Raw genomic sequence first — 17,031 nt, 5'->3', positions numbered from 1 at the left:
CGGAATTCGCCTTTTATTCCACTTATTTTTGTAAAATAGAATGTGTAGATAGGACAAAAAAATAAAATCCCGTTAGTTTTTCGTGTTATCCTCTTTTTATTTACATTCTTGAGCAAATTCACCGCTAAGAATAGCGGTGTCTGGTTTTGTCCAACGTAAAGTCCCGAAATTTAATTCGTAAAAGGGCAATGAATTAAAAAAAAAAATTATATTTTAGTGGGTACAGGCACAGCACTGCTCCCAGGAGAAGAGAATGTTAATTCTTAAGCTAAGAAAGGAAGGAAAAACATATAAGGACATTCAAAAAACCCTTGAATGTTTTGCCAAAATGGTATCCGATGCCATTAAATATAAATGGAAGCCCGAAAACTGTAGTGCCATACGTAAATCCACAGATATAGCAAACTCAATCCTTTAGCATCCTCTAGGGACATAAAGTCGGAGCTGAGCTTGGGAATCAGCGACGTTACAATTCGAAGACGACTACTGGTTCCTTTACTTAGCCCAAGGCATATTAATGCAAGGTTAAGCTTCGCTAAAACCTACCTAAACTGGCCAGTCTCCAAATGGCGTAATATCCCTTGGACTGATGGGTCAAAAATACAGCTATTTGGTGGAACTGGTTCACTACAGTGAATCCAACGACCTCCAAATATGGAGTGCCATCCAAAACACCCACTCAAGACTTTCAATCATGGTGGACCCAAAATCCTGGTATGGGCTTGATTTTTACAATGGTATGAGTCCATAGCATATGATTTATGGTATTACTTAGTGATGTCTTACTGTCATATGCTGAATGGAATATGCCCTTAAAATGGACATTCCAACAGGATAATGATCCGAAACACACAAGCAAATCGGCTAAGAAAATAGAATAGATGTAATGCCTTGGTCAGCACCATCTTCCGGTTTGAACCCGATTGAAAACTTATGGTGGACATTAAACAATGTAAGGCTCAGATTTGGCAAGTTGTGCAGGATGCAAGGGCAAAAATTCCCCCCAAACGTTCCCAGGACCTGGTGGACTCACTTCCGCGTGTAAGGCTGTGCTGGCTAACAAAGGCTATCCAATCAAGTATTAGACCCTAATTAGCACATTAAAAAGAAAAACTAAGTTAGTTCTAAGTCAAGTTGAATTTTGTTACTATTTTTTCATAGCACTGCTATTTCAGAACACCAGAATTTCTGCCTATTATGTTGTTTTAATCTATATTTTCGAAACTATTGAAGAAATAAAAGTGAAACATTTGTTGAATTGTTTGAAATTTAATACCTAATACTATAAAAAAAATTGACCATTAAAACTGTAAATACTAGGATTTTGTATCTTAAACTCGCAGGTCCCAAGCACTGCTATTTTTTTGAACATAGCTGTACATCTAAGTGAGTCACTGTATAAGTTAATAAATATAGTTTATCAAACTTTAAGTCGTTGATTGCACTTTCTGGTAAAGTTGAACTTTTCGATTACAAAAATGTCCTTTGGATTTATTTTATGCGATTTTTCGGCTTCAAATTTCCAACATATTTCTTATTTAAAATCTTTTAAATATTGCAATATTGGCTCTTTAATTGAAAATTCCAAGTTTCCATTTTAAAATGAATATATTTTTGTTTGCAAATTGTTTGCGTTTTGACAAATATAGCAATAAGTTACGACTACATATTAGAAATAATAATAATTAACATTTAATGAGCGTTCGCTGCTGTTGATTTTGCTGCTTGGCGAACGCGGCGCGAAAAAGGAGAAACTTAACAAGAAAAAAACAGAACAAGTTATTTAAATACCAAATATATAGATATATGCGTGTGAAACTGACTCGGGTCTCCTCCTACCGCCGTCATAACAAACAATACATAATTCGCTATCGCCGCTACTCTCTTCTCGCATTCTCTTCGGCTGGCTTGCTTTTCTGTTATTACATAATATTATTGACTAAATTGTAGATCAACGAATGTCTGTTTTTCCATCTCCATTGGGCACCACCAGCAAATAGCTTCAAGCATCGTAAGTATCGAAAATGGGTGCTTAACTTGACCGCAAGACTATCATAAAGGCGAACAATTCAGTTTAAAGTTTTCGATTGATGCGATTAAAACAATTGAATATTAATGCACAGTTGTGCGGATTAGAACTGAATATTTCGGATATATGTGCAACATAGCCCGAAAATCATGTGAAACCTATATATGTATGTAAATAGATTATAAAGTATTATTCCTCAGCTCTGACGTAATGAATGATATGAATAACTGTTAAGGCCATGCTCTTTTGCTTTCTTAAAAACTATATAATAAGGTAAACAGGATATGGTTTAAATGTCTAAACATAATTTCAAATTATTACAATAGGATTTACATATGTGAATATATCTTCCCCAAGTATGACAATCTTGCAGTTCGCTATTTTGATTTGGGCTAACTATTTGGTGGTAATGCTGGACAGCCAGTGGTGCTGCTGATGTTAGTGGTGTTTCAGGCGCTAGTTGGACTTGGTCAGCTCAGTGCGGTTGGCGGCCACTTCGGCCAGAATGAGTAGATCTGAGGTAGAGGAGGTCACGTCGAAGGCCGTCTGCGAGGAGAGCGAGGAGGATGACGACGAGGAGTTCGAAGACAGCGGTGGCGAGGCCGACGACGAGGTTACAGAGGCATTCACCGCCTTGGGAGCACCGCTCTGGTTGAAGTAGTAGCTGCCATTAATGGTCAGGGGCAGAATTGAGGCCACCTCCTGTTCAATGGCACTCACATCGCGCCGAGTGATACTTTCTTTGCGCGCCTTTCGTCGCTGGCTTCCCACAGCCTGCAGTTGCTGCTGCTTGATCCTCACGTGTTGCTCGCTAGATAATGGGACAGCTCCTTTTGCCGCAGCATCTGCTGCTGCCACATTTGAAGCTGCTGATGCACCGCTTGTGCTGTTCGAATTCCTCTGTTTCTTGGTGCCGCTAAACTTCTTCTTCTTTTTGGTGCTACGTTTGCGCTGCAGGTAAGCGTCCAAGCTGAGGGCTGGCAGCTCTTTGATTTTCTCCTCGAGATCAAAGAAACCACTGCTGCTTGACTCGGAAACGCTTCTCATATGTTTTTGCATGGAATCCGGACTGCTACCCTGGCGTTCCGGTGGCGAAACGGGCGGTGTATTGGGGCCCGCATCCAAGGGGATGTCCACAAAGTTTCCACCCATGCTGCCTGCCGGCGGCAAGCGAGCTTTGCTCTTCTTAGCTATGGCCGCCAATTGACCGGAGTTGACCAATTCCTGGTAAATCTTGCCCTTGCAGGAGCGTGATGACTTGACTTTCTTGTTTTGCGGGCTACCACTGGCCGCCTCCTCCTCGCTGGAGTTGCTCGAGTTGTTGTCCTGCAAGGAGCGCTTATTGCCATTCCCATTTGTATTGCCAGCTGGCATATGGGCAGATAGAAACTGGCTGGTCTCGCTGAGCACCTGCTGTAGAGCGAAGTCCTTCTCTTGTACTTGAACTTGCAGTAGGGAGCTTAGCTCGCCCATCTGCGTTTCGTCTGCCAGTTTAAAGTAGTTGGGGCGCAGAATAGCACGGGGCATCTCCCCTCGCTCTGCCCACTGCACTTGCAGCGAAGTCGGCACCTGCTGCTGTGGCTGATCTTCACTGGGAATGAGCAAGCCAGCAGCCGCGTTGCTGGGACGGGTAGCCAGTGTTCGCAGCGGCGGAGCTGGCAGTTTGTACCACTTGAAGTTTGGATTAGCATTGAAGAAGGCGTCCTTGTTCTGCAAAAGAAAATTAATTCGCTCGTTAATATTATAGAACTCAAAGCCCAACAGGCATGTTCAACAGAAGGGTAGTATATTTGCGCGGGTAACTATGGTATGATCCTAACCTGCTGTGCCAGATCCGTGAAGCAGTGTTTCTCCTGTTCGTCGAGAGCGGCCCACCAGTCGCCCAGTATCTTCGTAATGGCACTAAAATAGGAAAGCAGCGAGTGAGTTATCTTTCCGGAACCTAAATGGGTGCAGCTGGCAAAAAACCCACCGGTTCTCCAAAGTTCTGTAACGCTCCTTGACGATACCGCGATGTCTCTTGCAGAATATGAGGAAGGCATTCATGGGGCGGCGGGCATGATGCTCCGGCCGTGCGTTATCCGCTGTCTGATCCTGCTGAAGCTGTCGGTCTTCTACTTGATGGCTATCCTGATCCTGCTCCTGCTGCGGCACTGTGACCACGTCCACGTCCACATGCTCTTCGGCGGCCTCGCGACGAATGCGCGTGACCTCCTGCTGCACAGGCAACTGCACTTGGATTTCCGCCTCCTCCTCATCATCCTCCTCTTCATCGAGATCTTCTTCGTCGTCCTCGTCGTCGGTGTCGCTGCTGCAGTCCTGCAACTTGGCATAGTTGTGCACATCCTCGATGCGCCGAAAGGCATTTTCTTGGTCTTCGGTGCGCTGCGGCTGGGGGTCACCTAAGGCACTTTTGGCAGCTTTACCAGGCGATCCGTGTGATTCGCTTTCTCTGACTGATGTTTTAGCTTCTGCACCTCCTGCGCTCGATGGTTTGTCTTTGGTCCTGGGTATGGGCAACCAGCGGAGTTCGCTTGCTCCCATTTGGGATACCATCTTTGCAGCAGCTGTCAGGAAGTCTCCTGATCTTTGGGAAAGTTCTCTGGATATCAAAATGTCCCTGGACAAGCCTGATACGTAAGATGCCGCTGCCGGAGAATATCCCTCAAGACTTTTTGCTCCTTGGTTGCCGCTCGTTGCGGCGATTACTCCACTTGCTCTCGGTATCTTCTCAACTATTTTCAGCGCTCTGCCTGTGTAGTTCTGGTTGTTCCTCATTTTCGTCTCCGCTGTTTTAAGGCCACTGTAGTTGCTGTCGCTGATGTTGCTGCTGCTACTGATGTTGCTGTTGTTGTTGTAGGCAAAGTGCAATTTAATTGCAGCACCTGTTGGCGTCACCTGCGCCACCTGCTGACCACCGCCAACGCTCAGGCCGTTGATCATGTTCTTAGCTTTCGTTTTCCACCTACTTGTCTAGTCCCGATCCTCGAACATATTACGCTGCAAATATGGAAAAATGTCAGTGCTTTTTAGTGAGTGAGTTTCACAAATGCAAGAAAATGGCGCTGCCAGTGTGTCTGGAAAATAAAAAACTAATTGGCAGCTCTGGTTTTTGCGATATTGAGTTGTTTACAAATTTCCAGAGCGAGAGCAAGATAGATCAGCTGTGCGTGTGTGTTTGTGCGTGCTGTGGCGCCTGTTCGGTTAGCTCTTTCTCTTTTTTTCTCAAGCAAAACTTCGTTAAACAAAAATAAATACTCATCGCACACAAACAAACCCTTATTTTTTTTCATTATTATGAAATTCACGCTAATCCATACTCATGGATATACAAGCAATGCAAAAAATATCACTGTCTATGAAAACATAAGCATAAAAATATTTGCAAAATAAATAAACAAAGCAACAGCTAAGGAATGCACTCAAAAAAGTTACGGAAACTTATTGACTTTCAAAACTTTACAACACTGCTTGTGAAGGTTAACAACGGGAAAAATTTGAATATTATGGTTAATTTGATGAGCCTAATATGATTTCGAACCTTATAAATGCATGTGTCACATGCTCCTTTCCAATTGGAAAAGTTTAAAAGTTTGAGTTTTGTTGACAAAAAAGGTAGTATTGAAATACACAAAAATGCACCCACTTTCTTTAATAACAACGAACATTATCAGTGCTTTTTGTGCACAAGCTACATATTACTTCCAATACTGGCTGCAAAATTTAATAATAGTTTTAAATACCGATAAATATTTGTTTTTTTGTACTGCTATTGCACAATTATGTGCCAAACTAAACACACAAATAAGAAAACAGGTAGTATTGAAATACACAAAAATTCACAAGCTTTCTTTAATAACAACGAACATTATCAGTGCTTTTTGTGCACAAGATACATATTACTTCCAATACTGCCTGCAAAATGTAATAATAGTTTTAAATACCGATAAATACTTGTTTTTTGTACTGCTATTGCACAATTATGTGACAAACTAAACACACAAATAAAGAAATGGAAAAACGAAAACAAAAAAACGAAAACAGGCTACGTGTACAGCTGAGCATTCGCTTGCATGTGTGTGCGTGTGTGCGAGCGGGAGAGCGCTCGAGAAGTGCGTTGGCTTTTCTCATTTTCGCAAAGTTCGCTTTGAACTTGACTAAAGAATTGTTGTTGCTGTTTTGTTCTTGTTTTTCTTTGTTATTCTACTTTTTTGTTTGTGCGAGCAACGCACTGCCTTTGTTTTGTATGTGGACATTTTTGGATGGAAAGAGAGGGAAGAGGATCGCGGTAGCAGCGTTGCCACCTGGCAAAGTAAAGTGCAGCTGTCAGCTGTTGGTTACCGTTGGCCATCTCTATCCATCTCGTTTACTCTCACACACACAGATGCACACGGTCAAGGCCAAGTTTTAAAGGGAGCGGTCGGCGGTGGATAGTGGGGGAGGAACGGGTCTGTTCATAACCTTCAAACGTTTAGTTCTAGTTTTTTAGGTTATGTATTCAACAGCCTCTGAAATGCAATTATTTCAACTCAATAAAAAAAAATAGTAAAATAAAAACAAATATACAAAGCAGCACGCACATAAGCACATTGAGTTCGCCCGTATATAAAGCTCACACAATCACACACACACCAACAAAGAACAGCTGATGACGTTTGTTATTTTGTGCGCGTCGCTTATTTTTTACGGTATTTTCGCATAAAACAATATTGCTAAATGAAAAGTGCTTTTTATTGCCTAGTCGTAAATAAAAGTTTGTTCAAATCGCGCTTTACTTGAATAATATTATTGCCTCGAACCGAAGACTGCTCTCGTTTAATTAAATTTCAATGTTGATGATGTCAAATGAGAATGAAAACTGACTGTGTTTTCTGTTTTTGTGTTTTTGTGCGGCGGCCAGAGGCAGCGACGTCGGCAGCAAAGACGACGATGTGGAGACGTCAACTCGCACTGTGGCCCCGATCGTCAAATTTTTTTCAAACTGTGCAAATTTGTGTGGAGTTCTAACTTTTTTGAAATTGGAATGCACTGAGTGTTTAAATAAATAATTATAAACTCCTTAAAATAAAGTGCGAAAGTAACTGTGACTTTGAATAGTCGAGTTTATTTTTTACTGATATAGAATTGACAGCGAAATCGAATCGAGCCACCAATTGGCCCCACTGTGCGTGGCGTCGCTGCTGACGTTTAATTGCGCTCAGCAGCAACAACAACACTGAGGCGAAATGTATTTTATTTTACTTTTTCTTTCTGCAGGCGCCCCTCTGTACGTGTGAGTGTATGTGAGCTCCCCATATCCGCAACTCATCCGTATTCACACATACACACTTAGTGGCCTCTCTCCAAAAACAATAACAAAGTAACCGTTTGACGAGTGGGACGGAATACTGCAGCCCTCTCTGTTGCACCTGCTGCACTCGCTCAGCTGTTTTGGCTTTGTTCTTGTTGTTACGGAGAAAATCGCACAGAGAGCAGTTCATTTTTTGAAAGGGGATTTGAAGAATAGTAAGTTTTAGAATCACATGAGACTAGACATTGTAGAGATTTTGGAAACATTTTTAAAAACTTTCTAAAAAAATTCGGCATGTATAGGACATGAAAGTAACTAGTTTTAATTGTACTAAATAAATAAAATTGCAATACCCTGAATTGGAAGTACAAAACTATAAAAATATTTTTAAAAAATATAAGTCAAATAAAGATGCACTAGAAATGGTTAGAAATTAGAAATAGCAAATAACAAAAATTCCTGTTCTTAGCCTGCGTGAATTATTCTATTAATCTTCGCGTATTTTTTTTTTGCAACTAGTTGATCCACAAATTGCACTATTAGTGAGTGTGTGCGTATTCTATATAGATTATGTATATGTACATACATATGGAAATACACGAAACTGTTTTTTTTATTGCATAACCGCATTTAACAGTTTTGCTCGAACGGTTGCCGATTCGGTTTGTTTGCAATTTGCATTTTTGCCCAAGCCAGAGGCAACAACAATGTTATTGTTTTTCAAGGTCACACACACATGCAGAGCGAAATGAACGGCAAAACAACAAGCCACCCACCGCCACCCCCTGCAATTCAACACCCTCCGCCCGACGGTTTAGGTTTGGAGGTTCACTTCAGTTCACTCTTCTCTCATTTTTTGGCTGTGAGAGCGACACAAGCGACCCAACAAACTGAAACTGGCTATCTCACACACTCAGTCCGCCAACTACCATCCGCACTCGGTACAGTGAACAACGGCTGACCTACTAAGTGTTTGCTTATAGGTTGTAACTTTTGAGCTGTTGCAAACAATAGACTGTGTTCCAAGAACATTACATTATTTAATTTTCAGAAATGTTAAAATTAATTAAATTTAATAGCTTTTATATGATAATGAATATCATTGAAGCAGAAGTACTCAGTTTAAAATTTAAGACCTTAAAATTTAAGTATATTTTGACTGGTTCACCATTTTGGCCGTGACCTGTATTTACGTATGATTTTGGGGTGGCTGGCTATACCGTTATGCACTATATCTAGCTTTCCTCTCTCTCTTTCCTTGTCACGGTCGTCTGTGAGTATGGTTGCATGTTGCTTGGTGGCAGTTTTCAGGGTCAGGGAAATTCGATTTTTGTGTCCGACTGTCTCCGCCTCTTCTTCCCTGTGGTTTTCCTTCAGCGGGCGGCCCATGAACAACAACAATATGGTCAAGGCCAAACTAAAAGAAGGAAAACCCCATTGGAAACCCCAAATACCCTTTCCCCTATGAAAATATGTACATTGTTTTGCTCAGTGTGTAGTGTGTATTACTAATAATAATGATGCAGAAATCTATAAATATAGTTTTAATTAATTTTAACGAAACTAAAAAAATGTTTATGATGCTTTCGAACACGATTTTGTGAAAAGTTATTAATAGTTAAAGTAGACTGGTTACTAAGAAAAAAGATAGTCGAGTACCGGAGAACCGACGTACATACATATGTACATACATACAAGGAAGTTCTTTAGAGATTTCATTACTCTGTTCAATGCCCTCTAATTAACTTGAATCAAATTTACTCCACATTTGAAACTAAACTAAACATGCGCATGTTCAATCCCAAGTCTCCTATAGTTTCAGAAATCAGGACGTTCATACGGACAGGCGGATTTTGATCAAGATCTTTTACCTTTATAAAAATATAAAAGAATTAATATCGATTGGCTGCGATAACAAATTAAAAATGCTCTCCCCATTCGCACTGTGCTACCTCTTAGTTTGCTTTGTGCTTGTTTTAGTTTAGTAATGTTAATGAACTTTGAAAAAGGGGCGTTCCACAACCGCGCCCAATTCCGCGAGTACGTTATCATAAAACGGAATAATTATTCTATTTGCGGCCAAGAGCCAAACAATGATAAGACGTATCGCACAAACCGCGGAAACTGAAGAGGAAAATGGGGGCGGGTGAAGGGTACATAATGATAAGCGACAGCCGCACCCTAAAGTATTTTTTAAACGATACTAAATATTTAGGGCTTTGGCAAATATTTGCATTTAAATTAGGGAAACGAACATCGCAATGTTGTTTGTTGTTTAATAAAGTATCGGTTGGAGAGACCCAAAAAAATATTAGGTGTCCGTTTTTGAAATGCCAACAATCACTCACCTAAATTGGCCACAAATAGCTTTGAGAAGTGATGTTCTGGTCGGGATTGATCCTACCGCTTGAGCACATTGATGAAGGTCTCGTGGGGCACGCGGATGTTGGCGAACATGCGCATCTTCTTCTTGCCCTCGGCCTGCTGCTTGAGCAGCTTCATCCGTCGGGTGACATCCCCACCATAGAGCTTGGCTGTCACATCCTTGCGATAGGCCTTGATGGTCTCGCGCGCGAGCACCTTGCTGCCCACGCACGCCTGGATGGCGATCTGTACCATCTGCTTGGGAATAAGCTCCCGCAGCTTGAGAACCATCTGCCGAGCCACGCCCGTGGCCTTGGAGGCATGGACGATGCGGCACAGCTCCTCCACGGGCTTGCCGTTCAGATGGATGTCCAAACGAACCAAGTTAGACGGATGATAGCCGTAGTCCTCGTAGCTGAAACTAGCGTAGCCAGAACTCAACGACTTGAGGCGGTCGTGGAAGTCCAGGATGATCTCGCTTAACGGCAGGACGTACTTCATTAGCACACGGGTCTCGTCGATGTTCACTGAACTTTGCTGCAATCCCCGACGCTCCACACACAGGCTGATCACCTGGCCAACATACTCCGTGGGCGTGATGATTGTGCCCAAAACCAAGGGCTCATAGTACTCCTTGATGGAATGCGGTTCCGGGAAGAGGGCTGCATTGGAAATGTCCATGGTATCGCGACCCTGTTGCTTGATCATCTTTGGGTTACTCAAGACCAAACGATATGTGACGGATGGCGCGGTGATTATGGGCTCAGCGCCATGCTCCTGCTCCAGGCGCTGACAGAAGACCTCCATGTGCAGAAGTCCCAGGAAGCCCAAACGCCAGCCTTGTCCCAAAGCCGGGCTGGAATCCACTTTTACCGTGACCGCTGAGTCATTGAGTACCATTTTGTCGATGGCGCTGCGCAGGGCGACATGTTTTGACTGATCGGCGGGAAAAACTCCAGCAAAAACAAGCGGCTGTTGCGGTCGATAGCTTCCTGCGGCGGCGACTGCTTGGTTCTTCAGGTGAATGGTATCGCCCACAATGGACTCCTTGCTGTTGCGCATATTGCAAGCAATCAAGCCCACTTGACCAGCAGATACATCCGGAACGGGACACTCGGCTGGTCTCAACACAGAGATGCTCTTGACGGGATACACCTTCTTGGTGGCCAGCGACTGAATGTCCTGATTCTGCTCTAGCTTGCCATTCAGCACATAAATTAGATTAAGGGCTCCGCGATACTTGTCGAACCAGCTGTCGAAGATTAGGGCCCGAAAGTCGCTGTCCCGTGAAACTTGTGGCGGCGGCACGGTTTCAATAATCCTTTCTAAGACTTCAGATACGCCAGTGCCCAGCTTGGCGGACACGCGCAGCACTTCATCCGGATCTATGCCAAACAGCAGCTTTAGATCCTGGCAAACCTGATCAGGGTTTGCGTGCTTGATGTCTATCTTGTTGAGCACGGGAACCACTGCCAGCTGGCGCTGCTTTGCTAGGTGATAGTTGGCCACGGTTTGAGCCTGGACGCCATGGCATGCGTCCACCAGGAGTACCACGCCGTCGCAGGCAGCCAGAGATCGGGAAACCTGGGTAATGGGCAAATGATTAGCAGAAGAATTAGCTGACTTTTGACATGATACACACTTCATTGGAAAAATCCACGTGACCAGGAGTGTCAATGAGGTTCAGCAGATAGAGCTGGCCCTTGTGACGGTGGAAGATCGATGCGGTCTGGGCCTTGACCGTGATCCCACGCTCCCGCTCCACCTGCAGGTTGTCCAGCACCTGGTGCTGCCCGCCATTCCGCGCAATGGCTCCCGTCAGCTCCAGCAGGCGGTCAGCCAGTGTGCTCTTGCCGTGATCGACATGCGCAATGATGCTGAAGTTCCGAATGCGCTGCACCGGCATGTGGGCAAACTCGCGCAACAGCTCCGCCTGCGAGAGCTCCTCCGTTTCGCCCTTGACCTGATTGGTGGTGCTGAGAGTGCGGACAAAGAAGCTCTTTGACCTAGCCACCAGCCAGGGGGAGTGCCGGTTGTCCCCCAGGCTCTGCAGCAGCCAACGGATTGAAATCGTCCGAATCATTGCTTAATTTACATTTCTTTGCCGGCAAAAAAAATTGTTACCGCACACCATGTGCGCCGTGTGACCGTATGATGAAAAAATACCGAGTAGCCGACAATCATGTGTAAGACAGCAGGAAAATACTGCCCATCTTGCGGCAAACAGCGCCATCTGTTGGTAATCTACGAAACCAGATGTTTACACATGAACAAATATTTACAACTCAATAATCCTTTACTAATTTGTTTTCGGATGCAAATTAAACATATTCTTAGGCGAAAGGTCTTACATCGTAATGCTCCTAGATCTCAGATTGCCTATAGCCCCATATTCATAAATAAATAAGTAAGAAAGCCCGAAATTTTGAGCTATATATCATAAATTTGGGGGACTCAATACTATTAGTCATTTGGCTTTGGATTCCAGTCTTAATAAACTGGTCGAAGTGGAGGATCAAGATGGCAGTACACCCCAAGGACCAGAAGTATCTTGGCCGCCTATATGGACTGCTGTGGACCTATCTGACCAACCGTAGGTAGCGAAGGTAGCTTTCCCGGCTTCAGTCTGAATTGTAATGGTTAGTCCATCAGCCAATAGCTTGGTAGGAATGTCTGGGCAGAAAGACAAGGAAATTTAGCACCCATTCTGAAACAGGAATGCTCAACTCTCAGGCTCTTGGGGCACCACGAATCCAACTAATGACTGGATGGAAGGTCATGATCTGCAACTCCATGCCAACACTCGTTTTTCAACTGCTTTCGTCAGAAAGTCATCATTTCCAGAAGCAGAGGATCTCTTCTTGGAACAGCTTGCTGGAGATGGAGGAACTGCTGCTCCAAGGAAAAGGGGGCTTGACCTCAGCTCGCTTCTTATTTTTTCAGCCTTCCCCTCACGTCGTCTTCTACAATCGGAAACCCAATACTGCTTCCGTCTAAAATATGTATCGTCATTGAGATCGTTTCCGTCTCGAAAACAAGAAGATTTCTTCTCATGAGAATGATTGATACCACTGAGTACGCTTCTCCAACTTTTCTGTGTGTATATTTTTTGATATAATATAATTTTATGATACGTTAAGCAACCAATTAAATGGCAACAAACATAACATGGAAACATAACAGCAATGATGAATTTGAATTTGGAAATTTTGCTAGTTTTAAGCACTCGCGTTTTTTGCCTCCCTCTTTTCGGGTCACTTGTTGGAGTTTGACAACGTACCCCATTTGGATGGTCAAGCTAGGGATACTTGAAGTTGTAAGGATCCTTAAGCTCTTTGTACAAGTAGTAAATAATATTGTTGTTAATATATGTTGAATGCGCATTTTGGTTTCGGTTAAACATAGCATGACAAGCAATTGTGAAAAGTGTCTAAAGGATTTAGAGGATTAAATGAATCCTCTTCCCTATTTGGCAACAAAATATCGGCATCAGGCGAACACAACTGCAAATGTATCTGAAGGATATGAATGCTTAACTATTGTAACCGGATGGACTCGGCTAGTGATTCCCATCAAGAACACAAATACAACTTTATGGACTAGAAGAAAATGCATAAGACGGTCTGGCTTACAAATTGTATAAAAAGCATATTTATGTATTCATAGAGGATTATATTGGGTTAAAAAAGTCTTCATATACATAATAAAAGAGATTTCACATTTTGGTTTTTGTTTCATCCGTTAAAGGAGTGCACTTTTAAGCGAGTAGCCTGCTAAACCGAGCTTCCGCAACCGGGCCATGGGAGCCCGGAACCGCCTAGGAAGGTATCACTGTTTATTCAATCAGATCGTGCTTAGGAATCGGGCGGCCCTGGAGGACAGCGGACCATGGAGGTCAAGAAGGATCGGAAGGGCAGGCTGTCACGCACATATAGTATAACCTAAATAAATTGCTCGCTTTGAGACTACACAGATAAGGGTAAGGTAAACAGACAAAATGAATCAACATACAATATAAATCGGATTGGATTCGCTTAGCCTAGATGCATAGTACAATAATAATCCATTGTTAATCGCGTCTAAATACATAGTAGGAATACAGTTGTTTTCGTGTGTGTTTCGCTTGATAGAAGTGATATGAGTTCGCTGATGGTTGGTGTTCCTTATGTTCTCTGTTTTGCTTCTGATGGAGCAATTGCATTGCAGGCGTTTGCATACGCGGCAGATGTAAGTTGGGTGTGTGTATAAATGTATGTGGTGTGTATACCTAGATACTACGAATATATATATGGAGAATGCGAAATTAATACAGAATACTTAGCGCCCGTCGTTTCACAATTGAGAGTAGAATTAAAGCGCGATCGCAACCAAATCTGCGTACAAAATATATGTTTTGTATAAGTGTATATATACGACTTGTGTGTATAACTATAGATTGCCGCCTCCGCCAAGCGCGTATATAAAAGATATACCCGCCTGCTCACTGCTGGGCCTGCATGCGCGCCTGCATCTGGGCGAGCATCTCCTGCATGCGCCGCAGCTCGGCCTCCTTCTCTTGCAGGATGCGGTCCTTCTCGCCGAGCACGCTGTTCGACACCACCTGCGAGCTGTTGTCCCGCTCGGCCTTCACGCCGTTCTCCTTGCCCTTGATGCCCTTGGCGAGGCGGTCGGAGCGATAGTTCTCGTAGTGCACCTCCTGCGTCACCTCCTGCAGGTCCTGCATGTGGGTACTGTGGGGCAGCAGGATAGGTGGTTAGTTAGTAAGCAATCAATCAGATATTGCAATATTTGCTGCACTTACATGAGCATCGTGCGCAGCTTGATGAAGTCGCAGTGGTCGGGATTCTCTACCTCGACCACGCCCCATGGATACAGACGACCGCGCACCTTCTTGCCCTTGACTTCGAGCAGTGTGTTGGCGCCGCAGACGGCGAAAGGCACAGCTTCCTTCAGTTGCTTCACCTGCTCCTTGTAGTCCTCGTCCTCATCGGAATCACAGTCTGGCAGTGGGTAGATCTTGATGCCGTGGCTCTCGATCTCCTGCATAATGCGGCACTTCAGGCGCAGGATCTCCTTCTTTGTGAGGCAATCGGCCTTTGCGATCACGGGCACAATGTTAACTTTGGAGTGCAGCTTCTTCATGAACTCTACGTCCAGGGGTTTTAGGCTGGGTACAAAAATTGATTGGATACCTCGTTTACTTTCTATTATACAGTTTGGAACACTACTGAGCTTTAAACTCCTTATTTTAAATATGAAATGTTCAAAAGTTAAACGGAAGAGGAACGCACCCATGACCGAACGGCGATATAAAGTAGAAACAGCAATGAATGCGATTGTCCACAATGTTGCGTCTGTTCAGGCCACTCTCGTCGCGCAGGAAGCGCTCGTATTGCTCATCGATGTACTCGAGTATGGCGCCAAAGCTGTTGGAGTTGTCGATGGCATCGCCGAATCCGGGCGTGTCCACCACCGTCAGTCTCAGCTTGACGCCGCGCTCCTCGATCTCCACCGTCGATGCCTCCAACTTTACGGTCTGCTTTTGTTTCTCTGCAAGAGGGGATTGGTTTCCTGGATAAGTAATCAAAGCGAGTGATGAAGAAAGACCGTGCCCACCTATGGCGTCCGGAATGATGCGCTCGGGATAGAGATCCGTGAGAAAGAGACTGTTGACCAGCGTGGACTTGCCCAGTCCGGACTCGCCCACCACCATTAGGGTGAACTCGAATCCCTTCTTCACGGACTTTCGATGCACCTGGTTGGGCAGGTTGGCGAAGCCCACATAGCCGGGCGTCTCGATGCTGGAAAACTGCACGAGAGTAAGTGAATCACATTAGTAGGGAGAATCAAAAGTCCCAGGCTTCAGATATAAAAAAGAATAATTAATATTAAAAACTTTCTGAGAAAAACCAGATATAGGTAATGCCTTTAGTTTCAGAACAGGTAAACAAACAAATATGTGGAGTGTACTATTGCAAAACCAAGAATTACTCAGCTTAATATCAACAAACGTAGACTTTTTTGCAGTCATCTTTGAAGTAAATTTGTATATGGATATTATAATCTTAACGAAGTGCACATAAACTAAATGCATATGTATATGCGAATAATTAAAAACATTGTGTGCTAAGTGGGTCAGCCTATGCTGATTAAGCTATAAAACCATGCAATGCAGACTGACGATAAATCATAGTATTGTATATCTGCGGTCGCTCAATTTATCTACCAATTATTTGGAACTATGTTTCTCGCAAAAGCACTTTTGCGGATAGTGAAGGAAAGTTCTCTGAGTTAAGAACCTAACGTTAAAGGATGCACCTTGAGAAAAGGTTTCAAGGATATGACCCAAAATGGGCAAGTGATTGAAAGCATCCCATATGTCTTATTAACCCGTAAGTACTCAGTTGGGATGGGCTAGTGTCTGTGAGTTAGGGTTTGGGTCTTAGAAAGCGATGGCTTGGCTTGATTTGCATGCCCATCACGCGCGGATCGGTTTTCTCTTGGGCGCCCAAACCATGGGCACGGCACTCATTTCTGCGGACCAGAATGCGCTGCCATGTGGGTCACGGGCGCCCGAAGGTGCTTCGCGAGGGCGACAGAGGTCCCGGGAACAAAGGAACAACGCCGACGCCACCGGCATGTTGTGAATCACTTGACTTCCACTTCCACTTCCTTCTCCACTCCCGCTCAGCAATGCCCGCTCCCACCGAGTGGACGAAGGGCGGTGCAGGAGGAGCGTCCGATGAGCGGGCGCGGAGGAATGAGCGGCAAACAAATCAACAGAAGCGCCGCATTCGGCATTTGATGCACTTGCAACCAGGAGTGGAATGGCACACCACGCCCAGTTTGCGGCGGATCGGGTCCGTTGGGACTGGCCGTTGGCCATTGGCACTTGGACAAGTGAACTGCGGCTACTCACGCCCTTTGTATCGGCCATTTTAAAAAAAAACACGAAACGAACGAAGAAATCAACGTAATGACGAACAAAATAGCAGGGCAACTAGTGTGACCGCAGCGCAACTGGCGGAACCTGCTGCCAGTGGGACCAGTTCGCCGGCAAACAAAATGCCGGTCGTCTGATCAAGATCAAGATGGTATTTCTTTTGAAAATCTGGTTGAACGCGTAGCCATATTTTCGCAGTTATTCAATTTGTATCGTTTTAGTCGACTATATAGTCATGATTTCATGTCATGAACGGAAAATTTAAGCACGGACTATATTTACGGTCTAGTTCGCAGCGTTTTTGACAGTAGATAAAAACTTATGTAGATGTCGAATGTATGTACCATGTCGAATATCTCCTGGCGCCATCTATATCGCAAGATATATATTTTTTAAAAAGTGGAT

At 44.0% G+C, this 17,031-nt stretch overlaps 2 protein-coding genes across 5 annotated transcripts; both read right to left on the bottom strand.

The window, feature by feature from the left end:
* Positions 1–1,589: 1,589 nt before the first annotated feature.
* Positions 1,590–11,830, bottom strand: LOC117148784. 4 transcript variants are annotated; one of them, XM_033316393.1, is made up of 4 exons: positions 9,668–9,756; positions 4,002–5,029; positions 3,850–3,931; positions 1,590–3,739 (listed from the first exon to the last, which is right to left on the bottom strand). In XM_033316393.1, exons 2-4 carry the CDS (start codon positions 4,970–4,972, stop codon positions 2,486–2,488), a joined length of 2,307 nt encoding a protein of 768 aa, XP_033172284.1. In that variant the 5' UTR covers positions 4,973–5,029; positions 9,668–9,756; the 3' UTR covers positions 1,590–2,485. The 4 variants fall into 4 exon arrangements, 3 of the variants coding, with proteins under 3 accessions (XP_033172284.1, XP_033172286.1, XP_033172285.1); XM_033316395.1 differs by lacking the exon at positions 9,668–9,756 and adding an exon at positions 6,805–6,896; XM_033316394.1 differs by lacking the exon at positions 9,668–9,756 and having other exon boundaries at positions 4,002–5,121.
* A 1,504-nt stretch (positions 11,831–13,334) lies between these two features.
* On the bottom strand, positions 13,335–16,707 carry LOC117148785 (septin-1). Its single transcript, XM_033316396.1, has 5 exons — positions 16,603–16,707; positions 15,300–15,492; positions 14,975–15,233; positions 14,485–14,850; positions 13,335–14,413 (listed from the first exon to the last, which is right to left on the bottom strand). The coding sequence occupies exons 1-5, from the start codon at positions 16,618–16,620 to the stop codon at positions 14,164–14,166; spliced, it is 1,086 nt and encodes a 361-aa protein (XP_033172287.1). The 5' UTR covers positions 16,621–16,707; the 3' UTR covers positions 13,335–14,163.
* Between the last annotated feature and the right edge of the window lie 324 nt (positions 16,708–17,031).

This window comes from Drosophila mauritiana, chromosome X (assembly GCF_004382145.1).
Source record: "Drosophila mauritiana strain mau12 chromosome X, ASM438214v1, whole genome shotgun sequence".
NCBI lineage: Eukaryota > Metazoa > Arthropoda > Insecta > Diptera > Drosophilidae > Drosophila > Drosophila mauritiana.
The sequence above is the reverse complement of the archived record's forward strand: the minus strand, read 5'-3'. Positions and strand labels throughout refer to the sequence as shown.